The sequence below is a fragment of the Triturus cristatus genome, chromosome 5_2 (genome assembly GCF_964204655.1).
Source record: "Triturus cristatus chromosome 5_2, aTriCri1.1, whole genome shotgun sequence".
NCBI classification, from domain to species: domain Eukaryota; kingdom Metazoa; phylum Chordata; class Amphibia; order Caudata; family Salamandridae; genus Triturus; species Triturus cristatus.
The window spans coordinates 451,384,808-451,402,395 of NC_140588.1; the positions used below are offsets into that span (position 1 = coordinate 451,384,808).

General features: G+C 45.2%; 1 protein-coding gene across 4 annotated transcripts in view; it reads right to left on the reverse strand.

Annotated features, from left to right (window-relative positions):
* Positions 1–17,588, reverse strand: part of BLVRA (biliverdin reductase A) — a 285,794-nt gene that overhangs the window by 123,855 nt on the left and 144,351 nt on the right. For 3 of the 4 annotated variants that reach the window (XM_085607413.1, XM_085607411.1, XM_085607412.1), the window contains 2 exons: positions 6,391–6,510; positions 3,021–3,118 (listed from right to left, as the gene is read on the reverse strand). In XM_085607413.1, the coding sequence (XP_085463539.1) occupies positions 3,021–3,118; positions 6,391–6,510 (218 nt within the window). Of the gene's footprint in view, positions 1–3,020; positions 3,119–6,390; positions 6,511–14,738; positions 14,863–17,588 lie in introns of all 4 variants that reach the window. The other variant, XM_085607414.1, reaches the window with a different exon arrangement.

Here is a 17,588-nt window from a genome sequence, read left to right on the forward strand (position 1 = left end):
AAGCTATTGGCATTGTAAATGACAATGCCATTTATTTATATTTTAAAAACAAAAAAGGCTTTGTTATTTGCAATGTCAATAGCTCAAACTCGCGTAAATGCGAGACCTATTGCATTGCAAATGCTTGTTTAGGGATGAATTTGGTAATAAAGGAGGCACAGCCCACCATCTCCGTTTCATTAATCGACATTTCGTTGAGTTTTCGCTGCAGCCATGGGGTAAGGACAACAGTAGAAAAAAATCCAGGAATTCAATAAATGGCTTATCGGTAAGGGTGACCATAGAACTTCTTAGTTTCCGCCTTGAGTCGAAACTGAGGATGGCCGCTGTGTACATAACATGCTGAAGGTACGTTTTATGAGGAGGAGTGTTGTAAACCGTGTTCAGCATTTAGATTTGGTAGGCACGATAAATCAGATCAGTGGCCCAAAGTAGCCTGGAGTCCCGGGGCTGAAGGAGTAGCAGCTAGAATGCCAAAGTATTATGGGAGCCACTGTGCAAGCCTTCTCACTGCCCACTTTAATGCAATCCTTCAAAACTCCACTATTCCGAGCCCTGGCCATCAGTGCCCTGGTGCCCCCTGCATAACAAAGGCGACAACATGAAGCAATCACAGTTTCAGAGGTTGAGGTGACAGTCTTCGCCACATCATTATCTTTACATTTAAAAGATTCGAGCACTACCTAGAAGACAGTCCACGGCCGCAGGCAGTCATGTCTATATTGCTGTTCTGTGGGGTTCAGCGCTGCGTCTTATACCGCCATGAGAGGCGACTCATACTGAAAAATAGGGATTGATACTGCTGTGCTAAAAGGACAGTGGAAATACTGGAGTCGGTGCATTTGCCGAGAACAACTAGAAATGGTACATGTAAAGCGAGGGTGTGTGAAACCAGGAGTGGTGAAGGGAGATGAACTAAGAGTGGAAGCAGACTACTTTAAGACAAGTTAATTGGGGAGAACATAGGCTGTGTCTTAGCGTCTATTTCTCCATCCAAAAATGCTTCCGATTAACTTTAATAAAATCACCCGCGTTACAAACACCTTTACAGCCATAAACGAGTGGTGTCCGCGCGCCACAGCAAGACATCTGGTTTCAATTATTGTGCCCGTGTCTGGGCACGATAATTGAAACCACATGCCGGCCGTGCGGGTAACCGACACCAATAGGCCATGGGCGGAGCAATGCGCCCGCCTATGGCCAATTGCGTGCTGTCTTTGTTAAAAAGACGCACGCAAATGCCAATAGCAGGGCAAAAACAAAAAGCACATGCCTGAGCGATTCTTAGGTTAGTTTTCGAAATCCCCTACATGAAGTCTTCGTCAGAACAGCGCATGCGCGCTGTTACAGGCTCAACCTAAAAAGGACGCAAATTTGGCGTGGAAACAGATAGAGCGCTTTCTGCACTCTATATTGTATGGGTGCACTATGCTCATGGTTAAGACGCACTCATGTGTATTCTTATTGTTTGCAGTGTTTTATGATTATTAAGATGTATTTAGTGGAACCATTTAACAATAAGTGTATTGGATACATTTAAGTAGGACCATGTATGCATTGTAAGTCCTGAATGTATAAAGTACAGGATGATGTTGTATTCATTTAATGTAATTGTGTTTAGTTTAAGTTGTCCGAGTCTAGGCCCAGAAGCGCAGATTGTTCAGAGTTTCACATCTCCTTGGTCTTTCGAGAAATAAATAATTAAATGCATGTTGTGTTCGAAAAACAGAGTGTTCTCATCCTACTGCAGGTGCCGGAATGCAAACTCATTATTTTCAGATTGAAGGAGATACCCGGAATGTCTTTGAAGATGGCTGAAAGACGAGAAGGGAGGATACCTTTCGTGTCTGGCCTATCTGAGAACCAAAGCCATCCGAACAAAGAAGGTTCATCATGCCCCTGGCTGGAAAATCACCACACTGACAAAGTTGCAATGGAAATTTTCTGATGACGTGCTATCAATCGAACTCCATTTTTTGTATGATGTGCAGGGACAGTGAAACCAGACTTCTGCTAGCTTTCGGAGGAGAAGGAGCATCTTAGAGCGAGCTCCAAAACCTTAAGCTAATCAACCCATTTGACGTGAGTACTTCAACACGTGCTGACACCTTTGAGAAATGATGGAAGGGAATTAGGTAGGATCGCCATTTAGAATAGTGTAGGGAAAGCTTTTGTTCCTTCCTAATGAAAAAGGATCTGGACTCCGCATCTATTCTTTGTTGCATTCTGATTTTGGAGTTCATCATCCTATGCCTTTTGGGTCGAATAACCTATATGATGGAAGGGAATTAGGTAGGATCGCCATTTAGAATAGTGTAGGGAAAGCTTTTGTTCCTTCCTAATGAAAAAGGATCTGGACTCCGCATCTATTCTTTGTTGCATTCTGATTTTGGAGTTCATCATCCTATGCCTTTTGGGTCGAATAACCTATATTCGTAGACTCTGCTCTGTATTGATCTTTCTAAATCTATATAATTTGATTCTCTGCTGTGTCTACATCCCATTGTTTTTGGCCTTATAATAAATCGACAAAACTGAAGTTCGGAGTCTGTGGTCCTTTAAGGCATGTATATATTGAAAGTATAACCCTGAAGTGTTTTGCTCCCCTCAACCACTTGTAGTAGGTAAATAAAAAAACATTGGCACCAATCTAGTAGGAAAGATAAAGGGTGCAAGTTGGCATAATCAATACCTTATGTGGTCAAAAAGTTACAGGGGCCTAAGTGCAAACTACCCCAAATAGCCAAACACAGGCTTAGCACAGGGGTGGGGGGGAGGCCTAGCAGCGAAGGGTTTAAACATTATGCCCTTGTTTTTAGCACTGAGTAAAGAAAAGGTTGGAGGTAAATGTGAACCCAAAACTTGACCAAACACAGTTTACACTAGACTGGTGATAATCCAAAAACCATCGAATAGTAGATAAGCACTGTTTATAGCACATAATAAGCACATTTTACTGCTGCACCACAATAATTTTTTTACGTATTACCTTCCATGGCTAGAAATACACATATGCTTACCTTTTAGCTCAGCCAACTGCCACAGCTCCACAGATTTAGCAGCAGACAGTGCCATAGGGTATTCCACAAGGACATGTTTTCCAGCCTCCAGAAACTGCCTTAAAAAAAAGACACCAATTAAAAACATGTTAATGTACATTCCATTTCAGCCATCAAAGAGCTGTACTTACTGCAAGCCAGGCCTTCCCATTTGGTGATGTAAGTGAACATGATGAAGAGTCATGCCCTGAATAATAACATAAGAGTCAATGTCACGGGGTGGAAGAGGCGCAACGCAGCCCAGTGCGTTTAAAAACCGACTGTTTTCAGACCCCGCTTTATTTTGAAAAGCATATGATGTCCTGTTGGACCTGTCAGCCCTAGGGTGGTCTCCCCTTCTATTTTTGTACCATGCCTCATTTTTTCCACCCTCATTTTTATGTTGGACTAGGTCTCCAGGTGCCTTTTCACTGCCAGACAGTGTTAAGGTGCCGGTGCTCCCTTCTCCCAAGATGGCTGCCACAGACCCCTGCTACTGCAGGGTGGTCGTTTTTCATAGTAGCACCCTAGCTGCCAGGAGCTGGCTGGGACCCACAACAATGTTGCGATACCAGCCCGCCTTTTTGTCCCATAGTTAGAGTGGGGAAGCTCCTGGAAGAAGCTGGAACCTTCTAGAAGGGAGGTGGGGTTTTACTTTTGCCTCCTTGGATAGAGGTCACCTGACCTAGGGCTACTTAAGAGTGGGAGGGAAACTTTTGTGGTGAGTTGGCCATTGGGGTGAAGCAGAGCTGGAAGAATCCACCAGGAGTGTAGGCGGTAGGGCCTAGCCAGGGACTTATGCCTCTGAGAGTGACAGGATTTAGGTACTGCCTCTTAAGTGAGTGAGGTGCCCTGTGAATCCCACTGATCTTGCCCAGTAGTAGGAGGACCCAGAGACTCTCTGCCAGCCTGACTAGGAAGGATCTAGTCGCCCTCTCCATCCCTACCCCTGTAACAGAACCCCGTAAGGGCGCCAGATACATCTGCGCCAAAAGACTTCATCTGTCAACTGAGAACTGAAACCTAACTTTAAGAACTGAGACTGCATGACAAGAGCGAGCTGTAAGCCTTGAATGCCAGAGCTGAGACTGCGTGTCCAAGCTACCCTAGTGAACAAAATATTAAGCCGATTGCCAAGTCACCGGGGATCGACCAGGTACTAGCGCTGTGACCCCCGCGCTCCCTGCCCTGGTCTGGGACCCCCGGCAGCGTGCTCCGCTGAGCACTTTACCCCCATCCTTAATTTGAGCCCCCACCCCTGCGACGACGAAGCCAGCGCGCTCACCGCCGCGGCCTGGAGGCCTGGAGGAGTGCCCTGCTGTGTCGCGAGGCCCAGGCGAAGTCCAGGGCCCCGTCGCTGCCGTCGCAGCCGTGTGAGGAGAAGCGCAAGGTCGGGGCCGAGTTCCCCCAACGTCGTGAGGACAGACGCCTGCTGACGCCGAGACGGAGGTAAGCCCGGAGGCCGAGATCCCCCCTGGTGCGCCCCCTACTGGTCTGGAAACCACACCGCACTTGGCCCGGGTTGTCCCCTCCGTGGGAATCCCCTCCCCTGCCTGCGCGACGGAGAGACCCCGCCGAGGGATCCTGTCCGTGTCCCCCCTTCTGTGCTACTGAGCGCGGTGCTCTGTGAACTGCACCGGAGCATAGGGACTCGCTCCTCAAGTCCAGTAATCCTCCCCGCTGGAAGCCGTTCAAAGTACTGACTGACATTACTCTCGTGTGGCGCTTCACGCCACCGACTCTGCTTCCTCAGCCGGAGAGACCGGGACGGCGAGTAACCCCATGTGTTATATCCACTGCTCGAAAGAAATTACGTGCCAAGGAGTGCGAGTAGCGCATTGTGTTATATGCTCTGCTCGAAAGTGATTATATGCCAAGGAATGCGAGTAGCGCACTGTGTTATATGCTCTGCTCGAAAGTAATTATATGCCCAGGAATGCGAGTAGCGCACTGTGTTATATGCTCTGCTCGAAAGTAATTACATGCCCAGGAATGCGAGTAGCGCACTGTGTTATATGCTCTGCTCAAAGGTAATGATACGCGACTGATTACGAGTCACGCGTTGTATTAAATGTTCTACGCAAACGTATCCACATGCAACTGATTGCGCGTAGCGCTGTGTTTATATGCCTTGCTTCACAGTACTAGGGGCCATTGATCACGAGGAGCGCTCAGTTCTACAGGCGCCATGTTGATGAACCCAATGTTCCCCCTTACAAGTATTACGCTGTGTTAGACGGCCTGTTCAGGGACAGACTTTACATAAGCGCGCACCGCGCTAGAATCTCCTGCATTTAACCAGCAGGCGTGGGTACATGAACGAGGTTAGGCACTGCATAGATATCACCCAGAGTGTCGAATGTTATGTTACAATGGTATTATGATTCATGTATTACCTTGTTATTTCCTGAACTGCAACTGACCAGCTATACTTGGATAAACTTGAAGTATTTGCATAATTTAAACGGTATGGCGTCCCTTATTGTGTGTGACTCTAGTCCATGAGAAGCGTGTGGTGTATGGTTGCTTAACACATAGCCCTCTGGTTGCCCGACCGGCTCGCGCCACGTTTCCGCCCTTAGGGCCTGGTGACCCCAGGTTCCTACATGTCCTAATCGGTTGTATTGTAAAATGCCCATTCGGAAGGAATTGTGATAACTCCTGCTTCATTAATATGAATGAAACAGGAAAGGTGGACTGCCAGGGACAGCACACCTCTATCCCTTCATTTGCTAAATGCAATTTTTTTTAAGCAGCCTCTGCTCCTTGAAGGGACAGAGGATGCTTTATTAAAAAAAAAGTTGGTATTTAATGAAAGACGCTGAGAAGTTTATGCAGAGGTGCCCTGGACCAATGTCTGTTCCATCTGATCCCAAACACACATATTCACAGCGTGGAAGCTAGGACACTACGAGTAAAGGTTACTCTTTGCAAATGGGATGCTATTGATTTCAGAGAGCTGATATGAGATCGATGGCAATTGTGGTCTTAAAGCATTCATACATTCTACTTTGATTTGGTAGGACAGTGCCGCTCCCCTCATCCCCCTTACTCCTGCCATATCGCCATCTGTCACACAGGGCATTTTGTCCTTTCCGAATCACAATGTGTCTTTTGTACTTTGCAGAAGCTGCAAACCTTATATTTTCGCGAATCAATGCCCTTGTGACTGCAAAATGGTTTAGCACATTGGTTCGATAATTGAAAGCTGCTCCCTGTTATAGCATCCTCTATTAATGACTCTCCCTGAGCCACATTATCTTCTCATAGACATTGTGGAACGGTAGATATTATATGAATAATAACACAGAATGCAAACTACCAAAGCAAGAAGAAGACATGGGATATTTACCTAATGCTCTCCTCGTGGTTTTGGTTGTCTGTACTGATAATGGCAGCCTGAACCTCATCACTTTCCAGAGCATCCTCAAGGCTCATCTGTTGGACTTGATTAACATGGCCGAGAGATCTCCTGAAAACACAGATACAAAGAAAAGTCATGCAGTTAAAACCTAGGACTCAGTCCCAGTTTATTTATAATAAAACCACATCAAGACCGGGAAAGAAATACTCTAGGCGCTAATGAGAAAGGAGTTTGGAGTATGTAAAGTAGTATTCCTGTAGTATTCCTTTAGGTACTCTTACATGCTTTTGTGAATTAGTTCCAAGACGCCAAAAAAGGAATATTCAGGGAATATTCTTATGCAATGAGCATAGATGCTTTTCTGAATCAGCCACATATTCTCAGACATCCCAGCCATCGTTACAAAATAAGTATGTGTAAGTGGTGTGTCTGAAGTAATATTACTCTAGTAAACTACTTTCGACTTCCTTATAAGTTCAGTTTATTTGATTCATTCCCCTCATCATATCTGCAAACACATGTGCCCTATGGAGATGAATTTCTAAGTGCATAACCACATCCAGTCCCAAGTCAATTCAACATCTTTGCAGGTCTCAGACTCATCGGTGCCCACTAGAGAATCACCTAGATTAAGGCCATTAAAGTATTTGTTGACTTCCTGTCAGAAATATGGAACTAACTGATTTCAGATGAAAATGGTGGGTTTATGTCCTCGGGCATGAATTAATGTACATGCAGTTCACCCAAATTGTGGAGTTATTTAGTAAACTACAGGCAAACCCGTTGCAAAACATCGCTACGCTCCACTGGACGATGCCGGGTGGTAGCTGAAGTGAAAAATATACAAAGTGAGGGTGTGAGAAAGTGCCATCTTTCTTGCATGGTATGCCCCCACTTTTTGCTGAATTGCTGAATGTACTTTGACTGAGTGTGCCCTGGGCTCCTGCCAATCAGGTACCCAGGACCTATGTTCCTTCCCTAAAACTGTGCTGAAACCTAAACTCAAATTGACAAACTCTGGCCACATGTCAGCCCCTGGTAATTGGTACACTAGGTACCCAGGGCCTTGTGACCAGGGAAGGCCCCTAAGGGCTGCAGCACTTATTGTGCCACCCTTAGAGGCCCTGTACCCTGACACACACACACTGCCCTTGCAGACTGAGTGTCTGAGTACAGAACAAAACAGAGAGTCGACATGGCACACATCCTTGTGTGCCATGCCCACAACACACACTGCCCTGGCATACATCAGCCACCCCTCTAGCTGGGTGCCCTATGCCAGTGTTGTGCGTACAGGTGCATGAGCCCTGTGCCCCTACAGTACCCAGGTCCATTCCTGGGCACTGTAAGTGCAGTGCTGCCATTTAAGAGTATATGGTGTTTGGAGATCGTCAACACGAACTCCACAGCACCATGATGGCTCCACTGAAGACTGAGAAGTTTGGTATCAAACTTCTCAGCACATTAAACCCGCACTGATGCCAGTATGGGATTTAATGTACAATGCACAACAGACGCATCTTAGAGATGCCCCTGAACCGAACCTACAATCCACGTCTTGTCTGAGGGGCTGCCTAGGCTGCCACACAGCAGACATGTTGCTGGACCCCTGGGTAGAGAGCCATCCTCTCTCCTGGGCCTGCAACAATGCACATCCTGGGCGAGGTGCTAGGTCTCCTCCCCCAGGATGGGCAGGGGAAGCTTCAAAGACATTCCGCCTTTGTGAGCTTCTCCAGGCCACTTGCTGTACTCAGCAACTGACCCCTACTGGTTCTGACCCCCACTCTGGCGGGAAGACTGGCCGAAAACCCCAAGGAAGAACAGGGGATGTGCCAGCCTCTGCCAACCCCACCCCTCTGGTGGGGGAGGCGAGGTGAAGCACATCTCCGGCTCTCGCCATCTTGAAGTTGGGAAGCCCTGCCCAATCAGGACTAGGCTACTGCCCCCCTCCCACAGGAGAGTGGCAGGATAGGGGGTGTACCCACCCCAGGGCAGGGACCCAGTGGTCCCTGCCCTTTACCTACCTGTAACGCACCTAAATTTAGTATTTAGGGGCATCCTGAACCTTCCTTCGATCCAGATTCCGAAACCGCAAAGAAGATCAAGAGACAAGAAGACCTGCCGTGCAGCTGCTAACAAGAGGAAGACACCAACTGCTTTGGCCCCAGCCCTACCGGCCTGTTGACCCTCGAACCTGCTCCTGCTAAACCCCGGCATCTCCAGTGGCCAGCAACCTCACAAACCCCGAAGGACCTGGCTACCTTGTGACTCTAAGCAACTGGGACTCCCACGAGCAGTGGTACTGCTCAAAGCAAGTAACTGACCCCTGGCATCAGCCAGGAACCGCGAACCCTGCACACTCTGCACCCGCCAAGCCTGGCCTCTGTTGGAGTGGACAAAGACCCCGAGGACATCCCCCCGGCAACTGTCACCCCGAGTCCAGCACCCAAGGACCCACCTCGACCCTCCTGACGCCTGCAGCCTCAGAACCTGGGACCCCTCTTACCGCGACCAGCAGAGGGTAAGATTTCCCGACACCAAAAGGCACCCCTGCACCCGGCGCCCTGCGGCCCCCTGTGCCCAACTCCTGGGTGCCTACCTATCCTCCAACTACCCAAATAAGTGGTGGTCACACCTGAAGAATCTTCGATCCCTCAGCTTGCAGCATTTGTTCGTTTTTGAACTTCTCCATTGCAATCCATTGAGCGCCCGACGGCTCAAAAGCACCCTGCACCCAGCCGCCCGAGTGCCCCAGGCAGTGCAATCTCTACTCTACTCTACTTCCCCATTTGCCCTGAGCAAGTGACCAGGAGCCCAGCTCCCACAGCCGCGTGGCCTGCTAGCCAGCAGCCACCAACCAAGGGCCCCCTGCCTCCGATAGGATAACATTGGGCCTAACTCACTCTGCACCCAGCTGCCCCTGTGCCGCTGAGGGTGTAACAACTGTACTGACCTGACCCTAGGAGACCCCTGAGTCTATGCCCAGAACCTTAATTCTGCCAGTTGAGTACTTACCCAAAGCCAATAACTCTCTTTTCTTCCATAGGGTAACATTGACTGGATTCACTTGGAAATTCTTCTGTGTGTGGAGTTTCGAAACTTTAAAATATTCACCTAAAATCAACCGAGTAATGAAAACTAAAATACTCACCTGCTATCAGGAGAGATCCCAGTGCTGGATCTTGGTGCCCAGCACTGATCCTGAAAAGTAAGTACAATCCTACTTACCGCTAACCCAATTTTCTTCCATAGGAAACCATTGACTGTTTTTCTGTGAAATTTCTTTAAGTGTCGATTTTTGCAAACTACAAATATTCTTTAAAAATCGCACCAACTGTGAAAACGTAATTACTACCTGTTTTAGATAGATGTCCCAGTGCTGACCCTAGGGGCCCAGCACTGAATTACAAAAGTAACAAGAACATACTTTACCTATAATTTGAATTTCCTTCCATAGGATAACATTGCCTGGTTTTTGCTGAAAAAGTTTCTAAGTGTCGATTTTGCAAACTTACAAATATTCATAAAAAATCACCTGTATAACCAAAACACATTCTTTCAACTGTTTACAGGTGATGCACCAGTGCTGGATCCAGGATCCAACACTGAGTTAGAAAACGTAACAATAACCCCACTTACCTGCCAAGTGAAATTCCTCCCATAGGATAACATTGGTGATTCTATGAGAAAAAGTTTTTGTGTCAACTTTTAAAATACCAAAATATTGCTTAAAAATCACTACTGTAACCAAAACGCTTTTACTCAATTGTTTACAGGAAAAGTTACAGGACTGAATCCAGAATCCAGTCCTGTGGTTAGAAAAGTAATCCTTAAAGTAACTAATTGCATTTAACTAGAAATTCCCATTGAGCTCAATGTGTTATTGTGTTTGAAATTGTGTTGCCTACTGCAACAACTGTGTCTATTGCATTCAAAAGCCTATGGCATATTAGTGTATTTTTCTAAAGCCTCTCATTCAGTGAAAGTATATTTTGAAATCTATTGTTGGTTCTAAAATAAAACAACCATACATTTTTATACAAAACCATTGGCCTAGAGTTCAGTTCTTGAGTGTGTGATACCATTTGCTGACTGAGTGTGTGCAACAAATGCTTTACACTGTCCTCTGAAACTGCCTTACTGCTCGACCAAGCTACCACTTTAGAGAGTAAGGTTATATCTAACTTTAGCCTCTGCCAAATCTCTGGAGACTGTGGACTCTGTGCACACTGTACCTATTTGGGAACAGTATATACAGAGCCACTTTCTTACAGAGGGCTCCTTAAAAGATTTAAGAATACCTGAAATTAGGGCATCACCCATGGAAGAACAATGGTTATAGAAAACTGTTGTTACATCGAGGGTAAAAGCCATCGGGCCTCGGAATAAATGGCTTTAACTCTTTGATTGGCGACATTACCAAATAAAAGTAGTGTTACCATCGAGAAGCTCTATCCAACTTGGAGGGTTTAGGCAATGGGAAGCCATTGAGATATGACTGAGAATCTCCTTGGAAAACTCACTGGATCAGTATATTTGTTGACTCCCTCCCTAAATAAGGACCACCAAATCTACTTTTTTATGTTTAGGACAAGAACTTTTGTGAACACTTCAAGATCCTGCAGCCCTTTTTCCAGCTTCTGCTCTTTGCTTGACTGTACCATTTAAAATTTGTTGCTCGACTATAAAGTTACAAGAGCTGGACTGGCCATTCAGCAACTCTTGCATTTCTTTGGTAGACCGCAGGCCTGAGCTGCTTTCAGACGTGGGTGTCCTGCCATGACCTAAGCAAGCCTCTGGGGGCCCATTCTAGTGGAGACCTCCTATCATTTCGGGCTGGTGTGAACAGTTTTTGCCATGGCTCATTTTGGTTTTCAGTATGACCATAAGATTTAGTTCAGCCCAAAGAGTAGTCTTCTTTTCCTTGTATCTCAAGGCTTGTTTGGAGCCATTATAGTCATTGTATAGGAAGACGTAATTCTCAGAGTGAGTGATTTCATCAACTCTGAGTTCGCCCCTAACCCAATGCAGAGCTATGTCTCGTTTGAGCATTAGAAAATCCTTAAGGACTTTTCTCTTCCTTATGTCTTTTCTGTGGCAGCACCAGAACAGCCAGAATAACACGCACATTTCACAAATCACTAATATTATAGTACAAAAACAACATACAAATGCATGTTCTTTTAGAGCACAATTTTCTCATATACTGGGTACAAATCCAAAGAATATATAATAAGGGGATTTGTGATGCGCTCTGTTAGAAATGGGTATCTCTAGTTGGCAGAGGCAGGTACCTTTGTTCAAGTAGGGAGCCTTCTTCCCAGTCAGAGTTGGGGGATACACTTCTAAAATAGCCCCTACTCACCTCCTTGGTAGCTTGGCACGAGCAGGCAGGTTTATCTCGGAGGCAGTGTGTAAAGCATTTGTGCATGCATACAGTAACACAGTGAAAAACTACAAATAAACACCACACCAGATTGGAAAAATAAGTAATCTTTATCTAAACCAAACAAGACCAAAATGACAAAAATCCACAATACAGTAATCAAAATATAATTCTTAGAAGGCAAAAACAGTTCTGTCCATAGGAAACTAATGATGCAACACTTTCAACACAAAGTACCTTGGATGCATCACAGTCACAAACCAAAACTGCCAGAGGGAAGGTGATGCGTCAGTTCCTTACGCCCAGGGAAGGTGATACGTCGGTTCTTTACTGCCACGCAAGGGAGGTGATGCGTTGGTTCCTTACTGAAGGGAAGGTGATGCGTCGGTTTCATACTGCAACTCCGGTGTTCTTGTAGTCTTGGCGCTCCAAGTGCGATGTGTTGTGCACCAGAGATGAGGCGTCACTTTGCGAGGCTTTGCGTCATCTGGCGTAGGTGTTGGGGGGGCTGCGCAGCGAGGCTTCATGTCGCCCGGTGGGACTCCGCAAGGCGTCACGTTGCCCGGCGTCGGTTCCGAGAAGCTTTGCACGGTTTCGCAATGCTTCTCACCGGTTCTTGCAGAGAGCAGCTGCAAAACCCACTTCTGATGCCTTTTGACTGCATGAGGCACCTCAGGCCTCACATATGGCAGAGTCCAACAGCAACATTGCAGGAAGTCTTTTGTATCCCTGAGACTTCTTAACAAGAGGCAAGCTCCATTTTAAGCCCTTGGAGATCTTCCTCAAGCAGGGGACACAGCACACAGCAAAGTCCTTGTTCTTTTCTTGGCAGAAACGGCCACTGCAGGTCAACCCCAGACAGCAAACAGCAAAGGGACAGTACACTTCCTCAGTTTCTCTAGCTCTTCTCCTTGGCAAAGGTTCCTCTTCAGTCCCAGAAGTGATTTTTGAAGTCTTTTCTATCCCTGAGACTTCCAACAGGAGCCAAGCTCTACTTCAAGCCCTTGGAGAACATTTTAACAGCAGAATGATGAAAGCACAGTCCAGTCCCTGCCCAAGACAGAAGCAATCACTGAAGGCCAACCCCAACAGCACAGGGACAGTGCTCCTCCTCCAGCTTTCCCGGTTCTTCTTCCTAGCACGTTCCTTAGTTCAGCAGTAATCTAAAGTTCAGGGGTCTGGGCCCCACTTTTTATAGCAGACATTCCTTTGTTCTCTGGTGGCAGAGAAGCACTTTGCCCAACCAAAACCAGTTATGTCCTCTCTGGTGCCGCTGCTCGGCAGGAGGTGGAGACAGCATTGTCCCAGGCAGACCAGGCCCATTCAGGTGTGAAAGACATCTCCTCACCCTAGTCTAAATGCAAGCCAGGTCTATTCCGCTCAGCCCTGACTCATCCAGGAAAGGCAGAACACATATCAACCAACACCCCCTCCCGGTAGGCGTCGGAGAGAATGCACATCCCCAGCCAATGTCATTCACATTTCAGACAGTCAATACACAAACCAGCAGAGGTACATAGGATGGCTAAGCAAGACAATATCCACTTTCTAAAAGTGGTATTTTCAAACACACAATATAAAAATCATATTTACAAAAAGATGCATTTTTGTATTATAAGTTAAGGCATACTAAACTCCATCTTTATATCTTGTCCTAATGCAAAGTTATATTTATAAGATGTTATAAATAAACTCCCATTTTATGCTATAGGACATATAGCCTTTCAATAGTGAAAAACGAAATTGGCAGTATTTTACTATCAGGACATGCCACACACATCAGGGCATGCCCTACCTTTCACATACACTGCACCCTGCCCACAGGGGTATCTTGGGTCTACCTTAGGGGTGACTCACATGTAAGAAAAGGGAAGGTTAGTGCCTGGCAAGTGGGTGTACTTGCCAGGTCGACATGGTAGTACTAGACTGCACACGGGCACTGCAATGGCAGGCATGAGTTACATTTACAGGCTGCTTATGTGGGTAGCACAATCAGTGCTGCAGGCCCACTACCTGCTTTTGATTTACAGGCCCTGGGCATACATAGTGCACTGTATTGGGGACTGACTAGTAAGTCAAATATGCCAATCAAGGAATCACCAATCCATCATAACAATTTTACAGAGACAGCATATGCACTTTAGCACTGATCAGCAGTGGTAAAGTGCCCAGTCATAAAACAAACAAAATCAGGTCCGAAACAGGAGGCTAAAAAGCAAAAGTCTAGGGATAAACACACTCGACAAGCCAGGTCTAACACACTCTCTCCAAGAAAATGTTGAAAAAACAAATATATACATAGGTACGAAAACCTGGGTATGCCAGGTCACAAGGCCTGTCATTTTTCAGAATGTATATAGAATCTTACTTCACTTCATTTTCCCATTCAGCTCCTTCCAAATAATGGCCAAACCTTAACATTGAAGCAGCAGGGATAGCAAATCAAATATATAAAAGTCTCCAATCACAGGCCATAGACAGTAGACTCCAACAAATCTGAGAGTGGGACTACTGCTTAATTAGTCAGATGTCACTGGAGTCAATTGCAGACCCAGTCAATCATTTTATTCAAAACTTCAATTTCCAGCTTCTAAAAATAAATATTTTACACTGAAATACATTTTCACTAATTATGATCCATTCCAAAGAGAAACTCATCATTTCCACACAAAAAAAACTGAAAAAACATATTTTTGTCCCAAAATACCAGATTGTAATTTACTTAGTTAATATATTTTAATTCACAAACATCATATCCACTAAGCACTCAAATATACTGCTGATATATACGGGAACAGATTCTGCCAGTCATGTCCATTTATCATCATCAATTTACAAACTCCCCATACTTGGTCCAGTTCCTCACAACAGCTACTCCAAACTCACCCGATTAACTGACACCCACATTTAGTTGTTATTTTTTGATTTAGGAAAAATTAGTTGATACTACCTCCTTCTACTTTCTTTATAGTGGTTGTTCGGATGGAAGAGAGTCATGGAACGGTGGTTCAGTGCTGTATTGGGTGGGCTCCTGCTTGTCGAGATGCCCTTTCCATTCCTGGTCAGGTAGATCTCTGTACTCCACAAAAGAGTGACAACAAGTAATGATAATGTCAGCCTCAATGCTGGTCCAATCACATCCGTCTCTCTTAATACCTCACGCATTTGGACAGCTGTCTATGCTTCCTGTTTTCGCTTTACCTTGACCGTGCTTAAGCAGATGGTCCTTGACCCAGGTCTTTCTCTCTCTTTCTCTCTCTCTCTGTATGGCCTCAGCACTGAAGCATCTATATAGTGTACCTGCTGAGGGGGGTTAAACCACTGCCTCTGGTCCCCACTCTCTGTATCCATCCCTAGAAAATGCGAGCAGCTCTCTCACGTATCCCCAAAGTGTCCCCAAAGTGCTTGAGATGTAGGTACCGGTCCCCAGTGTCTATCTGCAGGACTCTGAAGAAGCAGTGCATTGCCTCTGTTGTATCACTCCACCCTCAGTGCTCTTAAACAGTTGTTATAGTCCTTGCTTTCTATTTCAAACCTCAGTACATATCAGTACCTGCCCTTTGTCAGTGATGGCTCTCTCTGCTGTTGGTGTGCAAGGTCAACTGTCCCTTGTCCCAACTTCTCCTCTACGTTCTCAGCAGCTGTTTTCTGTCCTCAATGCATGTGTGAAGCTGTTCCTTGTCCCAGCTGTTTCTTCAAACCAAACCATGCATGTGTGTATCTTCATACAATACATTTTTCGTGGTTTCTCTCAACTGTCTAATTTCCTATAATCTTGTTGTTTCTCCCTTTCTTCTCCATACATTCTTTTTGAACGTATCTTCTACATTTTCTTGCTCTGGTCCTAGCCTCTTACAAACCGATTTTTCTCTTGAATAGCCTTGAATCTTTATTTTCACACATTAGCACTTCTTACTGCTTCTCCACTATTGCAGTAACTTGTATTATTAACACAACTAAGAGCTTGACAGCTCTATATAACTACACTATTCAACCCTTTTATTAGATCACTGGCTTCTCAACAAGAAATTTGCCACCACATTTGGTGAAACATCAACTTGAAGAGCGCGTTCCTGAGTAATCCTAGTCTAACCTTTATTAGCAAACATCCCGAATCAACACTCTTAACTTTGTGAGGATTAGACTTTGTGACTCTGAAGTCACAACCCTGGTGTATTAACCAGGAAAGTATCAGTCACAACTCAGGTGTGCGAATAGTACGGAATGCGCTGGAATAAAACCAATGTGGTCCGAAACCCTCCAGAGCAGCGCAGCGTACACCCATGATAAATTGCTGTTACTACCCTTCCATCTAGTACTATGCCATAGTACCTTTGGAGTAATATTAATGTTTACCATTAGTCTATGCTTTAAAATCATTAAAAAGCAATGACTCGTCTTTCTAAATAAAGTGAGTTACTTACCAAAATGCAATGGCCCATGTTATTCTCTGTATATGCCAGCAGTACAGAAATCTTTCCACTTGGAAGGATTTGTGATATGTAATAGGGAAGAATGAGGTTGAGTTTTTAAGGGCTAGCCCAGGTACTCCTCTACATAAGAGTTCATTAGAAAGCATCGTTTTTTTCGTGGTAGAAAACATCTTGGGATGTTTTCAGTCAAGTCTGAAAGTGTTTAATGAAAAAGGTCAATAACCTGTGATTCACCAAGATAACTGACAAGGGGCTACCCCAAACATCAGCAACAGGGCAGGGCTCTCCGATACAAGGCACAGTCCAAAAACATGCTCTACTACACACAGTTTTAGTATTGATCACATGACAAAGTTCACACAAGGAACAAACATGTGTCTATTTGAGCTCAGCAGTATTAATTGATGGCCTTCACGAGTAAAAAAAAAATGGAATCAGTTTTGGATGAGCGAAATGGTTTTCAAACTTTACGATCTTGACTATGAGGTTCTGTAATTCTCGAGTCTGACTCCATTTTGTTCTGTGCCACCATTTTGTGTTGCCCTCACGTAGGCCTGTGAAGGTAGCCTGGCGAACAAAGTGGCCTAGCCTTCTTAGTCCATGTAAACATTAACTAGGTTTCTTTCTGACTCTGGAATGAACTGTAAGAAACTGACCTCTTCACCAGAAACTGACCTTGCAAAGCCAATTTCCCTGATCGATCTTTGTCTGAGATTGCCAATCAAGATACTGTACATGTAATCATGCCATGCCCTGCAGTGCCATCTAAATCAGATTAGCCTTTGTGAACTATGTAATTATAATGTTTGCCCATATCCTGCTAAAACCACAAAGGCTACTCACCTGCTGACCCTCCAGATTTTCCATTTGTTTAGGAATGTAATTGGTACAACTCCCTTACATGCCTGGGGCAGGATAAAGAGTATATAAGACGTGAAGTAAGACCATTCTATGGACTACCTCATTCAGTTGCTACGGCTTCTGTGTGACATTTGAGTTTAATAAAAATGTTCTTTTATATTTCAGCTTCTGTGCCAAATTTTTTATTATTGGTTTGAATGGACTAAGTATCAGTGAGACCCCACAGAAGGAAATCATATTTCTTCAAATGGCGCCCAATGTGGGGCTCATCAGAGAAGTGGCTATCTGTGGGAGTGATCTTGTCAGAAGGCAGAAATCTACTGACGAGGACAGGACAGGACTCTACTAAGGAGGTACTCTGTGCACGGAGATTCTGGGGATTCTTTGTCTCTGCAGCCCAGTATATTTCTGATCTTCCTGATTTTGATCCTCCACATGATGTCACCCCTGACTGAGAACCTTTTTGGCGTGAGTATTTAAAAAAAAAAAAAAGACCGTTAGGTCAT